At 43.1% G+C, this 13,483-nt stretch overlaps 1 protein-coding gene across 4 annotated transcripts; it reads left to right on the top strand.

Annotated features, from left to right (window-relative positions):
• The first annotated feature begins 4,327 nt into the window (after positions 1-4,327).
• On the top strand, positions 4,328-7,258 carry LOC4327679 (transcription factor LATE FLOWERING-like). Of its 4 annotated transcripts, none has more exons than XR_010738881.1 (3): positions 4,328-4,768; positions 4,973-5,169; positions 7,172-7,258. XR_010738881.1 is itself a non-coding variant. In XM_015773858.3 (3 exons), exon 3 carries the CDS (start codon positions 5,892-5,894, stop codon positions 7,071-7,073), a length of 1,182 nt encoding a protein of 393 aa, XP_015629344.1. In that variant the 5' UTR covers positions 4,441-4,758; positions 4,973-5,169; positions 5,801-5,891; the 3' UTR covers positions 7,074-7,258. The 4 variants fall into 4 exon arrangements, 2 of the variants coding, with proteins under 2 accessions (XP_015629344.1, XP_015629328.1); XM_015773858.3 differs by having other exon boundaries at positions 4,441-4,758; positions 5,801-7,258; XR_010738882.1 differs by lacking the exon at positions 7,172-7,258 and adding an exon at positions 5,341-5,725 and having other exon boundaries at positions 4,447-4,768.
• The last annotated feature ends 6,225 nt before the right edge of the window (positions 7,259-13,483 follow it).

The raw sequence follows: 13,483 nt of genomic DNA, 5'->3' as shown, positions 1-13,483 counted from the left end.
TATATATACATATATATATATACATATATATATATATATACATATATATATATATATAGATATATATATATATATACATATATATATATACATATATATATATATGTATATATATATATATATGTATATATATATATGTATATATATATATATATATATGTATATGTACCTAGATTATGCCCCACACTTTTTTGCGGGATATATGTTAGATAATGGAGAAATGACGAAATGATTTGGATTGAAATATTACGTAAACGATTTAAGAATAATGATTTAGCACATGTATGTTTAGTTTTAGGATGTAATAAATTGTAGATATAATTATTATACGCTTGCATTTTGAGCTTATGTACCTAACAGGTTGATGTGGCATGCTTGCATGTAGGTTTTGAGAGTGCTAATAAATACTAAGCTTGTATGTTGAGATTTAGGTGTTTAGTAGACATTAACTTTATAGAAAGAAGATATTATGTTCACTGTGTTACAGAGCAATAGCATGCATAATTACATATATCCTAGTTGCCAAATGATTGTGTTGCACGAACAATTATTATCAGTGTTATTCTGAATACTATAGCATGCATAATTGCATATATCCTAGTTGCTAAATGATTGTGTTGCACGAACTATTATCAGTATTATTCTGAATACTAAAATTTTGATTATATGTTTATATATATATATATATATATATATATATATATATATATATATATATATATATATAATGGTTATTTTTAAAATTTTTAAAAACTTAGATTGAAAGAGTGTGCATCAGTTGTTTAGTTTTTATTAACATACTATTTTTTAAAAAATATAGCACAAACGTAGACGCTCACAATACGCGCATACTCACCCCTATAAGGATCTTCGGAAGACTGGGCATGCACATCCACAATTAGTCGTAAATACAAACACCCACGTCAAATCTAGAATTTGAAATCGGATGGGTTGGTTCCACCCAAGAAACCTATCCAGTTGAGTGACGCTCGCTTCGCAATAAAATACTAATTGTGAGAGTCTAGAATAGGTAGGTCTTTTATTTATATTTATTAATTCTAAGTTTAAGATTTTTTAATTAAAAAATAAAATGAAACAATAGATTGGTCTGCATAGTTTTTTATTTAACACGAATTTTCATTACGATATATGATAATGCACGATGACACAATTCATCTAATCAACGACGGATCTTTTCGTCAAAAACAGGAAATTGTACAGAGCTATCTAGGGATTACAAATAATATTAAAACAGATCTGCAGGAAGAATACAGAATAATACTTCACCAGGTTGTAGCATCCACCATAAGGGAGTTTTTTTTTTAAGGATTAAAATCTGTATGGAGTTGTTTATAGTATTTATTAAGGAAGCTGGATAAGAGCAGTACAATAATGGACTATAAGCTAACTATAAACATATTTTAAAATTTTAAAGAGATAAAAGAAGAGAGTGAGGAGCAGACAACTGCAGCACGAACTCTAATACGTAATGTGTATGATAGGTGGGACCATTTATTAATAGTGTAGTAAGCAACTATTGTATAAATTGGTTATAGATGATTTAAAGTTAGTTGTTGCCTATGTTATTAAACTTGTTATAATGCGTATTAATCGGCGGTTTGGCCGGCTTGGCGCGTATAGTTCAACAGGTAGTAAGATAAACATATTATAAATTAAAGCTAGCTACTAGCTAGCTGATACGATGAAATGTCTAATCGACGAACTAATCTATGGATCACACGCAATTTGTATATAAAATTAATGTTTGAAGAACTCCGTGTGACTACAACAAAACCTCATGTAGATACGATTTTGTAGAGCTAATTTTTAAAAAGAATTTAAAATCAATAGTTCTAAAGTGTAGAGATAATTTTCAGAGGCACTGCAAATATTGCCTAAAACACTTTTAATTAATCTCTCGACACTTTTATCATAATTTATTAAATTTATTTTGTAGATGCACTTTTTAGTACTTTCAAATTTGCATGGTATATAAAGGTATTTTTTTTAGACATTCTAATCTTTATAGAGGCACTTATAAGAATTTTAATCTATGCTAATTAACTAGATAAAAGTAACATGGAGGACATATGTATAAGTAATAATATGAGGTTGAGATAATTAGACCATTCAAGTTGGAAATGGTATATTTAAGAGGTCTGGAGTTTAAGGATTCGTAAGTGCAAAGGAAGTCACATTGGTTTGCTACGGTTGGCATAGATACATTCTGTAAAATGCCTCTTCATTTATAGAGATAATTCACTATAGGATATTTATAAGGTATTTTTGAAAATGTCTCTATAGTATTGTAGAGACAGTTAAAAAGTGTCTCTATAGTATCTGTACCACCACTACTTTTGAACTTTTTCTAAATTAGTCCCTGATATTTTTTTTGATGTTATGTAATAGTCTAATATTTGTTTGAATCAAGTGGACACAATATATTCAAATAAGCAAACAAAGAATACTAGCATATTTGATAAAAAAATGTTGTCTATGACATATTATTATATATTTTATTTTACTCATAGCAAAGCATTGGCATTTTGCTACTTAGAGAAATGTCTCTACAAGATAGTTTGTTGGCTGTGTTTTTGCTATTTACTTTCTAGTATAATGCCGAAGTAATTAGATAAGTAAGTTTCTACCAGAAGCATATAACAGCAAAAATGCATGTGCAACAATATATTTGCTGTTTTTTATCTATTATTTTTTGTACATAATATGTGGAAAACATTTTACAGATTAAGCTATAGCTTCAAATTAATAACATCATATAGATTCTAAGAAAAGCACTAATTATTTTTTGTTGCTTCTAAACAATAAAGGTGAAATATATGCCTGTTAAGTAGCTATCTGACTGAATTTATGGTTAGGTGGCAATGATGTTAAGCATGTGAAGACAAAGTCATGTGCCTCCTAATAAAAAAGATAGAGTAGATAGTACAACAGGACAAATTCATGTCATCTAGCGAGTTGAATTACTTGCTTTGGTGAGTTTTTTCATGCGCAAGTATCTCCCAGGAAACAAAGATTCGGATCTTCTCCGCTGTTGTTTAGCCTCTACATGTATACTGTTTATTAGTTGCAAGTTTATTTTAGATCAAGTAAACATGAGCCAAATCGTAGCGTGCATATGCATAAGAAAATTACTAGTAACTCAGAAAGACGACTAGCTTTTGGTCACTGCTTTGTACTGTTTTTTGGGCTATAACCTGCATCTTGTAAAATATATGTAATCAAACTCTGAACTAATCTTGTAAAATTGGTTGCCTATCATCATCGATGTGGTCCTCTACATCACCCTATCATATACAGATTTGATGTGGTCTCCTCTATCTCGTTCCGAACCATAGAAAAAAAATCAAGAAAAAATATATTATGTGCATTAATTTCCCCTCTCTGTAGTTTTGGTCTTTGTTTTCCCCTCTTTGGCTCCTTGGTTGTCGTCATTGTTTTGTCAGTTTATCTTTACTTCTTCAGTACCAATTTTGCATCCACTTCAGCACCCCTGCTGTAGCATTTTTTTTGTCATCTTGCTCTGCTGAAAGCTTCATCTACAGACCTACTGTTTCATATCGCTGGAGATTTTCAGTAAAGCTTGTTGCTTTACACGGTTTACCTCATACTGCTTCCACTGAATCAGTGCTTCTGTTATAGGCAAGAGAATCAAATGTCCAAGAAAGAAGCAACCATTTTTCATGTGATTCTCCTAATGTAACCAAGTGCAAACAAGTGAAGTAGACAAGTATAGATGGCTAGACTTCTCTCCTTGTTAATTTCCTCATGCACAAATGGGCTTAAAGCAAGTAACCAAAAGTGTAACTGATGAAATAGACAGAAGAGTGTGGCAGTCAAGGAGCCCTTTACCCTTCTGATGACTCTTCAGTCTGCAGCCAAAGGCAAAAAAGGCTATAGTATTATGCATAGCCCCAGAAACAAGCAGGAGCCAAGCTTTACACCAGAGACCAAAGGAAGCCGAAACCTTTTGCCCAATCCAAGCTATTATTAGGAGCATTCTGCTTTCAGAGAGGAGACGATCTTTGAACCTTTGATCATTGCATTTTTAAAGTTATCCTATCTTCTGCGTCTAATATATATAAGATAATAAGACTCCCTGCTTAATCATAAGAAAAATGGGACATCTGTTAATGACAGAATCTAACAATGGAACTGTTATAAAAAATATATGACTATACATATACTCCTCTATTTTAGTATTTAGATATTACAAGGCGATTACAGATTTGGACGAGCTAGTAGTATTTATGAGAGCGCGTCAGCTGTGCATGCAAGTTCATGTGCCGCCCACTCATCATCGTCTTTTTCACTAGCGAGCAACCCCACAGGAACAGAGAAAGCTAGAGAGAGAGAGAGTGAGAAACCTTCTTCCATTACTACTAGTCTACTACTCTCTCGCTCTTTCTCAAGAGGGAGGGGGAGAGAGAGAGAGAGACAGTTACTAGCTCTATATATTCTCACACAGCTCACAGGTGTAGGAGAAGCCATGAACATGAGGACCATCATATCCCTCATCCCAGATACATGATCTGTACTGTCTCCTCCTCTCTAGCTTCTCTCCTCTCCCTGCTGTGCCCCTTGCTTTGTTGCTTGGTCAATTAGAGCTAAGCAGCAAGCTAGCTTCCTGGAAGCAAGGCCGGCGCCTGGCTGGGACAAGAACCACAGGAACCACAGCTGACTGATTGATCAATCAATCAATCTTCTGCTGCCCTGCTGCCTCACAGCCTCAGCAAGACAGTACGTACAGGTAGCTCTACTATTATACAGCTGTATGTATGTATGTGTGTATTGCTAGCTAGCTAACCACTGTGTAATAGCATATACACCACTAGTAATATGTAGAAGTAGTACTGATCTAATACTATATAGATAGCTACCTCTCTACAATCTTCTTCTATCTGTAGCTTTTAGTTTAATTGGTTCTTGAACTCTACTTCTGTTGCGTGTTCAGATCAATTTTGGCCCTCTTGAGGCTCCGGCCGGTCGCCGACTCGCCGTCGTCGAAGGTGCTCTCCGGCCGGCGGAGTTAACATTGAGCTTGATTTCAAGCCGCGCTCCGATCCGACCGGCAAAGCGCCGAAGCTGCCTTCCGTTTGTTTCACTCTGGTCTCTGGGGGCTCGCCATCAGCCATCCGTACCGAGCTGTAGGTATGAACAGAGGAGATATCCTGTTCCCTGTATATGCATACTATTTCGATACAGTAGTTTTCTCGACATGAGATTTCATGCATGCAGAATTTCACGCTCGAAGTTACCTAATTAGAAGTAATCCATACTCTCGAAACAACCTATTTAAGTAGCACTACTATGTAGGAACAGAATAACTGACGTCGTTGCCCGGGCGTGTCAGTTAACAAACGACAAAGATGTGCAACGCACAGCCTGCAAGTTACATAAGCATCCGCTCGTTCAGTTAAGCTGGCAGATCGACCACACACTAGCTTTGATTTGCGCTAACAGTGTATCAGATCTAACTAGCTCTTGGTGTAATAAGATGAACTGTAGAGCGAAGCGGATACGGACAGTGTAATTATGAGGCTCGAGACATCTTCCTCTCCCGTCCCTGTCTGAACATCAATGCCGCTCACCAGCGCCACTGTTTCTTGATGCTGATTACGGATTTGTAATTCCATCGATCACGCATGCGCGCGCTCTTCTTGTAATTATCTAGAGAGATTAATTGCTCGTCTTGATCGGTGTCTGATTGATCGGTCGTGTGATTCGTTTGGCTGAGGATTCCCTGGAGCGCTCACGCTTCAATTCCGTTTTCTGCGTGCAGTGTGCGCGGTTTTGTCGCGTCGTCGTACGTCGAGAATCCGTGAGCCAGACAGACAAGCCAGTGGTTTGGTGATTCTTGCGGCGGCGCGGCGATGGAGACCTTCGGCTGGGCCGGCGGCGGGCAGCTGATGCACCACGACGACATCTACTTGCCGCGCTCGGTGGGGTGCGGGCGGCCGTTCGAGCTGGACGACGCGTTCCTGGGCGCGTGCTTCGGCGCCCAGCTCCAGTGCGACGGTGGCGTCGGCGGCGGCGACGGCGGCGGGTGTCTGCAGGGTACCTCGGGATTTGGCGCCGTGGCTGGAGACCCGTTGGGGTTGCTGTGCTCGGGGGACGTGTTTGCGTCTGTCGCCGAGGGCGCCGGCGGCGCGCACGACGACGGCCTCCTCGACGCGGCGCTCGCCTTCTCCCGGAATCAGCTCGGGGGCGCCGCCTGCGACGGGAGCGACGGCGGGGCCGTGTCGAACGGCGCCATGCTGTCCAGCTACAGCGGCACCACCGGCGGCAACATCTCCTCCGGCGAGTCGAATAACTACAGCGGCGGCGGCGGTGGCTACGACGCCGAGGTGGTGTCGCCGACGTCCACCATGTCCGCAGCCACACAGTCGCTCCACCCCAAGCGAAAGCTATACGACGACCACCACCACCCCGCCGGCATAGCAGCCGCAGCCGCAGCGCCACCGCTGGCGCCGTGCCCACGCCCCACCACCGGCGCCGTCGCCGCGAAGCGGAGGGCTTCCACGTCAGCAACAAGCATCACCTTCGGCCACCAGCCGCACCACCACCACGCGGGCGCCACCACCGCCGGGTACGAGCCTGACATGGAAGCCATGGCGCAGGTGAAGGAGATGATCTACCGGGCGGCGGCCATGCGCCCCGTCCACCTCGGCACGGAGGCCGCCGCCGACAAGCCCCGCCGCAAGAACGTGCGCATCTCGAGCGACCCGCAGACGGTGGCGGCGCGTCTCCGGCGGGAGCGCGTCAGCGACCGCCTCCGCGTCCTGCAGAAGCTGGTCCCCGGCGGCAACAAGATGGACACGGCGTCCATGCTCGACGAGGCGGCCAGCTACCTCAAGTTCCTCAAGTCCCAGGTCCAAAAGCTGGAAACCCTAGGCACCACCACCACCACGTCCAAGTTACCGCAGCAGTATTACAGCGGCAACATCAACAGCAGCAATAATCACCATGGATTCCTCGGATTCGCAGCAAATAACAACACCATTTCAGCTGGCTACGCAAATTCTAATGCTGGAAATGCAACGAAACTGTTGTAGCACTGTGGCTAGCACAAGTACTTGATACGCACAACGTACGCGTGGTCTCGTCGTCTATATACATGTAGTAACATGCTGCTGTTTTCTACTGTTTCTAGGCTTGGTGGTGATCAGTGTACGTACACACGGCACATAATTGGAGTCTTAATTAGTGGTGGAGTGCATGCTGATTTAGTTCGTGGTCATGTTCTTGTGCAAGATTTAGATTTATAATCTTCCGCTGGCGGATCAGCTGCATGGAGTGAGAAGTTACATCAAATTAAAGGGGCCATCTGATGGTTCGTTCAAAAAAAAAAAACGGGTGCCATCTGATAGAGGAAAACATGTGGTTCAATAATGGAAAAGAGTGGCCTGGACGAGCAATTTGCGAGTGAAGATTTTTAGCTTTCTTTTTTTTCTTAATTTATTTATGCATGAACTGAGTGAGTTTATCGCCACTCGAAAGTATATAGACGTGGATCGAGTAACTAGTACATGGATATTCAGATTTGTATGGTTGTTGCGCAACGAGACACTATATATAAGATAATATAATTAATTAACCGTCCTTAAGCTTCGTTTCTATTTCACATATGTTTACCCCGCCTCCATTTTTAGAGTTACTGTGTTAGAGTATAATTAAGTGAATCGATTGTCGTTCTTAATCAACCTAAGGTTTCAGGGACGAAGTGCTAATTGAGCTGTTCATATATAACTCGATATTGCGCATGCAAGTGTGTCAATTGTGCTGTCACTTACTAAGCTACTGTAGCTGATTCGATCTCTCCATATATGTATCATTGGGTGCATCATGTCATGAGGCTGCAAATCTTGGGCTGTTCATGCTTGTGCAGTAGTGGTGAATCTTTGTGCTTCCGATTTTGGGCATGATAAAACGCTTTTCCTCTCAGCTTTTGTGTCAACGCAACGAAATCTCAATTATTCCAAGTGCAAAAGAGAAATAGAGATGTAAAGGCTTATATACTTTTTTAGACCAAAGAGGAGCTATCTTCTTAGCTAGATGCTATACTATGCCTCTCTATCCATCTATCTATGAATAAATATCCCTTCTTTTTATCTTATCTATATATCTGTATGATGGGGCAGGCTTTCTGCATGCTGATGATAAAAAGTTTGGGATTAAATTAACACGGAAAGGGCCTTTTGCTAAGCACCCCTTTCCTCCTTGCAAATGACCATCGATGCACTGCATGCAACGAGCAGGGGAAAACCCTAGGCACTTTGCAGTTCTGCATGCATGCATGGATCTACTATCATTCACATTTCACAGCCTTCGTCGTCAGTAAAAGCTGCAGGTCGGTGAAGTAGTACTACTAGTCAATACTCATGCAACGGTGCATGATGTAGCTAGAATAATAGTAGAATCATGGCAAACACTCCATGATTAAGGAGCCCAAGCTAATAAGCTAGTCATGGGAATCCCGAATCCGGACACATACTTTTTCTATCTCACACTAGCTTGGTCTCCTCCGGCCTCTTGCCTTGCTTGGACCAAAGAAAGAAAAAGTTGACGAACACAGCAGAGGAACAGTGGACGAACTGTGATCGAACGGAGGATATGGTCAGCACAACAGTGTTACACAATCCTTAGGTATTTTCCACATGTTTCCATGTAGAAACAGTATACTTAAATTAGAAAATTGAGTTACAAATCGATGAGGTTTCCTATGTTTTTCAGTGTCTGGTCCGAAACGTGCCCTGTTTTCTCATATTTTCCCTATGTTTTTTCTTACTACTTTTGTAATGTGGGGGTTGTTCACAGTCACACACACACACACAGACACATTCTGTAGCCGCGGTAGTAGCTTTTGCGTGTGCCGTGCCGCCGTGCGGGCCGGCCTTGTTCCGTTTATTCCTGCGTGTTTTCGCTTTCCCTTTCGTGTCCCGGAATCAAAATTCTTTGAGCAGTGTGCGCCTATCCGCCATGAGAGAGAAACCGAGAATGCCCCTAGCCGCGGTGCAGCGGCTGGCATCAGCAGCACGCGCTTTTTGCAGGGGGACGACGCTTTCGGGCCTCAGGTCGCAGCTAGCGCAGGAGCGCAGGAGCGCGCGAATGGCCGCACACGCACGCACGCAGTCAGGCGAGCAGCGTGTACCGGTGTACTCGTACGTGCTGCGCGGCCGCGTGCAGCGGCTGCTTCGGTTGGGCTGCATGCCGCGCGCGCCGTCCCGGCGGCGGGGCGACCGATGCGGCGCGCGGCGCGGTGGCCAAAAGACATTCCCTTTCTTCCCTCGCGGGTAGCTTTGGGGCTGAAGAACCTGAACGCCCCATGCGAGGACGTACTGACACGGCATGCAGCTATGATCTACTACAAGTATGCGCTCCTCCTGACGTCTCTCTCTATCCCCTCCCCTGGACTCGTGTCGACGACATGGAGCGTGCGCCTTGATAAGAACACCCCCCCGAAAAGCCGCCTCCTTCCTCTGCCAGCGCCCTCGTTCCCCTCCCCTCCTCTCACATGCGCGCACGAATTGTATTTTATCTTCTGATAGTCTAAACTAAAGACGTGTTTTATTATCAACCATACTTTTTACATAGAAACACAAGCGTCGTAACACGCACACATACACCTATTTCTATGAGCATTTCTAAAAGACTGGGCTGGTATATCTTAATATTAACAAAATCATCCTACCCTAAATAAGCATCTCCAGAAGACTAGGCCGGTATATTTGAGATTGACGAAGTCACCATGGCCGTTGTCGACTAAAGATTAGATCGGCATATATTGAGATTGACGAAATCACCCTACCCCTATAAGCACCTCCAGAAGATGAGGCCGGTAAATCTTAAAATCGATGAAGTCACCACGGGCGGGCCAGCATGGTGAAATCACCCTACCCCTATAGCACCTCCGGAAGACGAGGGCGGTATATCTTAAGATCGACGAAGTCACCACGGGCGCCTCGTTATCGACTAGGCCGGCATATCTTGAGATTGACGAAGTCACCACAGACGCCTCGTTGTCGACTGACCCGATATGAGGACCTCCGGAAGACTGGGTTGATTGAGGAAGTCACCATGGGTGTCTTGCTATTGACAGGTACATTGCCTACCACCGAAAGAGTAATGAGCCGTAAATGCAAGTAACCATGTCAAGTTTATAACTTGAATCCTGGTGAGCTGATTCCACCATGTGTAACCTAACCAGTTAAACTTGTTATATATCATTTATAAACATACTGCCGCATTTGGCTTATTAAGTTGAGACGATCAAATTCTCTGTACACCATAGTAAGTCTTAAAAAAATATTACCATAATTAAGTAGTAGCTAAACTTCTTTTTTTTAAAAAATGGACCAATATGATTTTTTAAGCAACTTTCATATAGAAACTTTTTTTTTAAAAAAAACACCGTTTAGTAGTTTGAAAAGCGTGCGCGCAAAAAAGAGAGAGATGAGTTAGGAAACCTGTGGTAAGAACACAGCCTAAGACTACAATCAAACAATTGTCAAAGGCAGTGTAGACATGGTAAATTATGGTTGGTTTCCCAAACTGTTAAACAATGCGTTTTTTAAAAAAAGTTTCTATGGACAAGTTTTTTTTTAAAAAAATCGTATTAATTCATTTCAAAATTTTATAGCTAATACTTGATTAATTATTAATTATGAATCTATTGTTTCGTTATCGCTTTGTTTTTGCGTGAGAAGGGAGGGGTTTCCAACCCCTAAAAAAGCACAGCCTTTGAGCTCTGTTGAATGTTGATCATCAGTTCTATGGAGCGTCAAACTTGCATCTGGACTGCTGAATAAAACCGGCAATCTTGAAGCGAGCTATCGATCGAGTATGCACATGGGGATTGCACATGCCTGGAAAATACAAAGAACAACAAGCTACTATTTATTAAACCTGGACCACGTACCCACGACCTTAATTCGGTCCAAAATTCACAATAACAAACAGGAAGCAAAGTACACCACGGGATATAGGCATGGAATTTATTTAAGGACCATCCATGTTGGTGGCAACATAATTGACTTTTAGTGTATTGTATTATTATTCAGTTCCCTTCCTGATCAATTATTCCCAGGAGGAATCTAATTTGTCAAACGCTCCGTTTCTCACGAGATTGAGAGCTCGCGACTTTTCTCGTCGTGTCTCGCTTGTCCCGGTTGTAACAAACAAACTCGATCCATCGATCGGTCCGTCAGTTCCGGTGCGTACGTGCATCATCCAAATCAACCGGCGTGTGATCGCCTGATCTAGCTCGGTCAAAGGCGTACGTGGACTACGAGTGTGAAGAGAATATATAAAACGCGATCGAGTACGAGTTCTTTCTTCCTTGCAGCTTTCATGGCGCTGCTAGCTTCCTGATTGCAGTAGCAGACTAGCTAGGCCGTTTGATGACGACGCATGTACAGGACGGCCGGCAATAATTAATGGACAAGGCCAGGGACCAAAAACGTTTCTCCCCATATTTTCCAGAATGGTACTATCAAATTAAGTCACACTATTCAGAGCTCAGGTTTTATTTCGGTTCATGGTTAAGGGTGTACTCTTCTGTTTTGTTTTTCAACTTCTACTTTCTAGTTGTTGTGCGCACGTACATTTCCCAAACCGTTCAATAACACGTTTTTTTTTTTGCAAAAATGTTACTATATAAAAGTTGTTTAGAAATAGACCATGGTACCTTTCTGTTTATTCTGCGTGCCGAGTAGAAAAGATTTCCAACCCTCTTAAAAAACACGACCTTAGTTGTCAGCCATGTATCCAGATTCTAGAATATAGATATCAACATAATGCATAGTAGTAGTAATTACTCCCTCCGTCTCAAAATAAGTGCAGTTTTGCACTATTCACGTTCAACGTTTGACCGTTCGTTTTATTTGAAAATTTTTTATGATTAGTATTTTTATTGCTATTAGATGATAAAACATGAATAGTATTTTATGTGTGACTAAATATTTTCAATATTTTCACAAAATTTTTAAATAATACGGACAGTCAAACGTTAGGCACGAATATCTACGGCTGCACTTATTTTGGGACGGAGGTAGTAAGTAGTAACACGCAGGTTTTGATTGGTTCGTGGTTAAAGTCGTCAGGATCTCCACGGCGGCGTAGGATAGGGTCAAACGGTCGGTGACCGGCGTTCGTTCGCTTTGTCATCCTGAGCTCAGCCCTCGGGACTCTGAATAGATTGGGAACCGGGCACGAAGGCTGCGAGAGCAGGTACAATAGATAGCCAGCTGCTTTTGTCCACCGCTAGGCCTCGTGCCAAACCTCACCGCACGAGCTAGTGGCAGATCGGCAATAGCCAGCCTGCGGATTGACCGGTTCTACACGAGAGTCCGGGCTAAGCTCGATCGATCGGTCGGGGACGTTATGGTTGCCAATCAATTCGATCAGGAACCGTCCGTGACGCACGCGACGCGCTCGCGCGCGTTTCCGTTTCCTCCCTCGCTTCCCGGCGGTTGGATCACAGTGGTTAGTTGGTTATACGTAGTGATTCAGCGCGCCGCTCGAACGTCAGGTCAGCGCGAGCCTTCGAGGTCTTGGAGAGCAGATAGATAGATGTGCAATGGCGCAATGCTCACGTACGTGGATAGCGGAGCGCGGCTGACCTCCGGACAATAAGGCCGTGGCCCGTGGAAAATTGGGGAATGGCTGTGCTCATCATATCGTCCTATCCTATCTCCGAATGATTGAGGAAGGGTATATATGCCATTGGCCATCATGATTAAAAAAAAAAAAGAGGCTGCAGACCATCAGCCTATAGTGTTGTGGTCTCTTGTGCGCCGTTGGATTGGATGAGATGATTCGGATGGATCATATACTGCCGCATCTGTTGCCTAAGAGCATCTTCAACAGCCTCTCCATTCTAATTCTCGAAGCTAAATTTTAGCTATTTTAGCTAAAAAAATATTCTCCAACAGCCTCTCCAACTGGATGGCTAAGCCATATGTCTGGCCAAAACATTCCCTCCACTAGCCAAATTTAGCTAGCCAAAAGTGCCGTTTTTTTGACAAATTGACCCTTTTCAAAAACTTAATTCGAAACTAACCCCTGCCATAAACTTCAACCAAAACTAGGCCGTCGGCTCAGCGCCAAGCGCATTGGCGCTGAGGTTGGCCGTGTCAGCGCCAACGGGACTGGCGCTGACATTGTGCCACCGTGGCGGCCGGGCCGATCCCCTAGCTGACGTGGCAGCTACCTCAGCGCCAACCGCTTCGGCGTTGAGGTGCCCAACCTCAGCGCCAAGTAAGTTGGCGCTGACCTTGGCTACTTAGAGCCCGGCCGAGGCCGCCCCAGCCAGTTCTTCCTCCGTTTTTTCCCCAGCCGCCCGCCTAGGGTTCGGTCGCCACCGCATTCTCCTCGCCCAATCTCCCCCAAAAACCTCTCTAATCGAAGGTGATTTGTGCGGCATTGAGTTTGGGATCGGAAGAGAAGGTAAACCCCTCTATAAACC

The sequence above is a fragment of the Oryza sativa genome, chromosome 1 (assembly GCF_034140825.1).
Source record: "Oryza sativa Japonica Group chromosome 1, ASM3414082v1".
Taxonomy (NCBI): domain Eukaryota; kingdom Viridiplantae; phylum Streptophyta; class Magnoliopsida; order Poales; family Poaceae; genus Oryza; species Oryza sativa.
Note: the sequence above shows the minus strand (reverse complement) of the source record. Positions and strands in the feature narration are given on the sequence as shown.

Bases quoted from the DNA above. Each gene is read 5' to 3' on its own strand.
- LOC4327679 (XM_015773858.3), top strand. From the start codon at position 5,892: ATGGAGACCTTCGGCTGGGCCGGCGGCGGGCAGCTGATGCACCACGAC.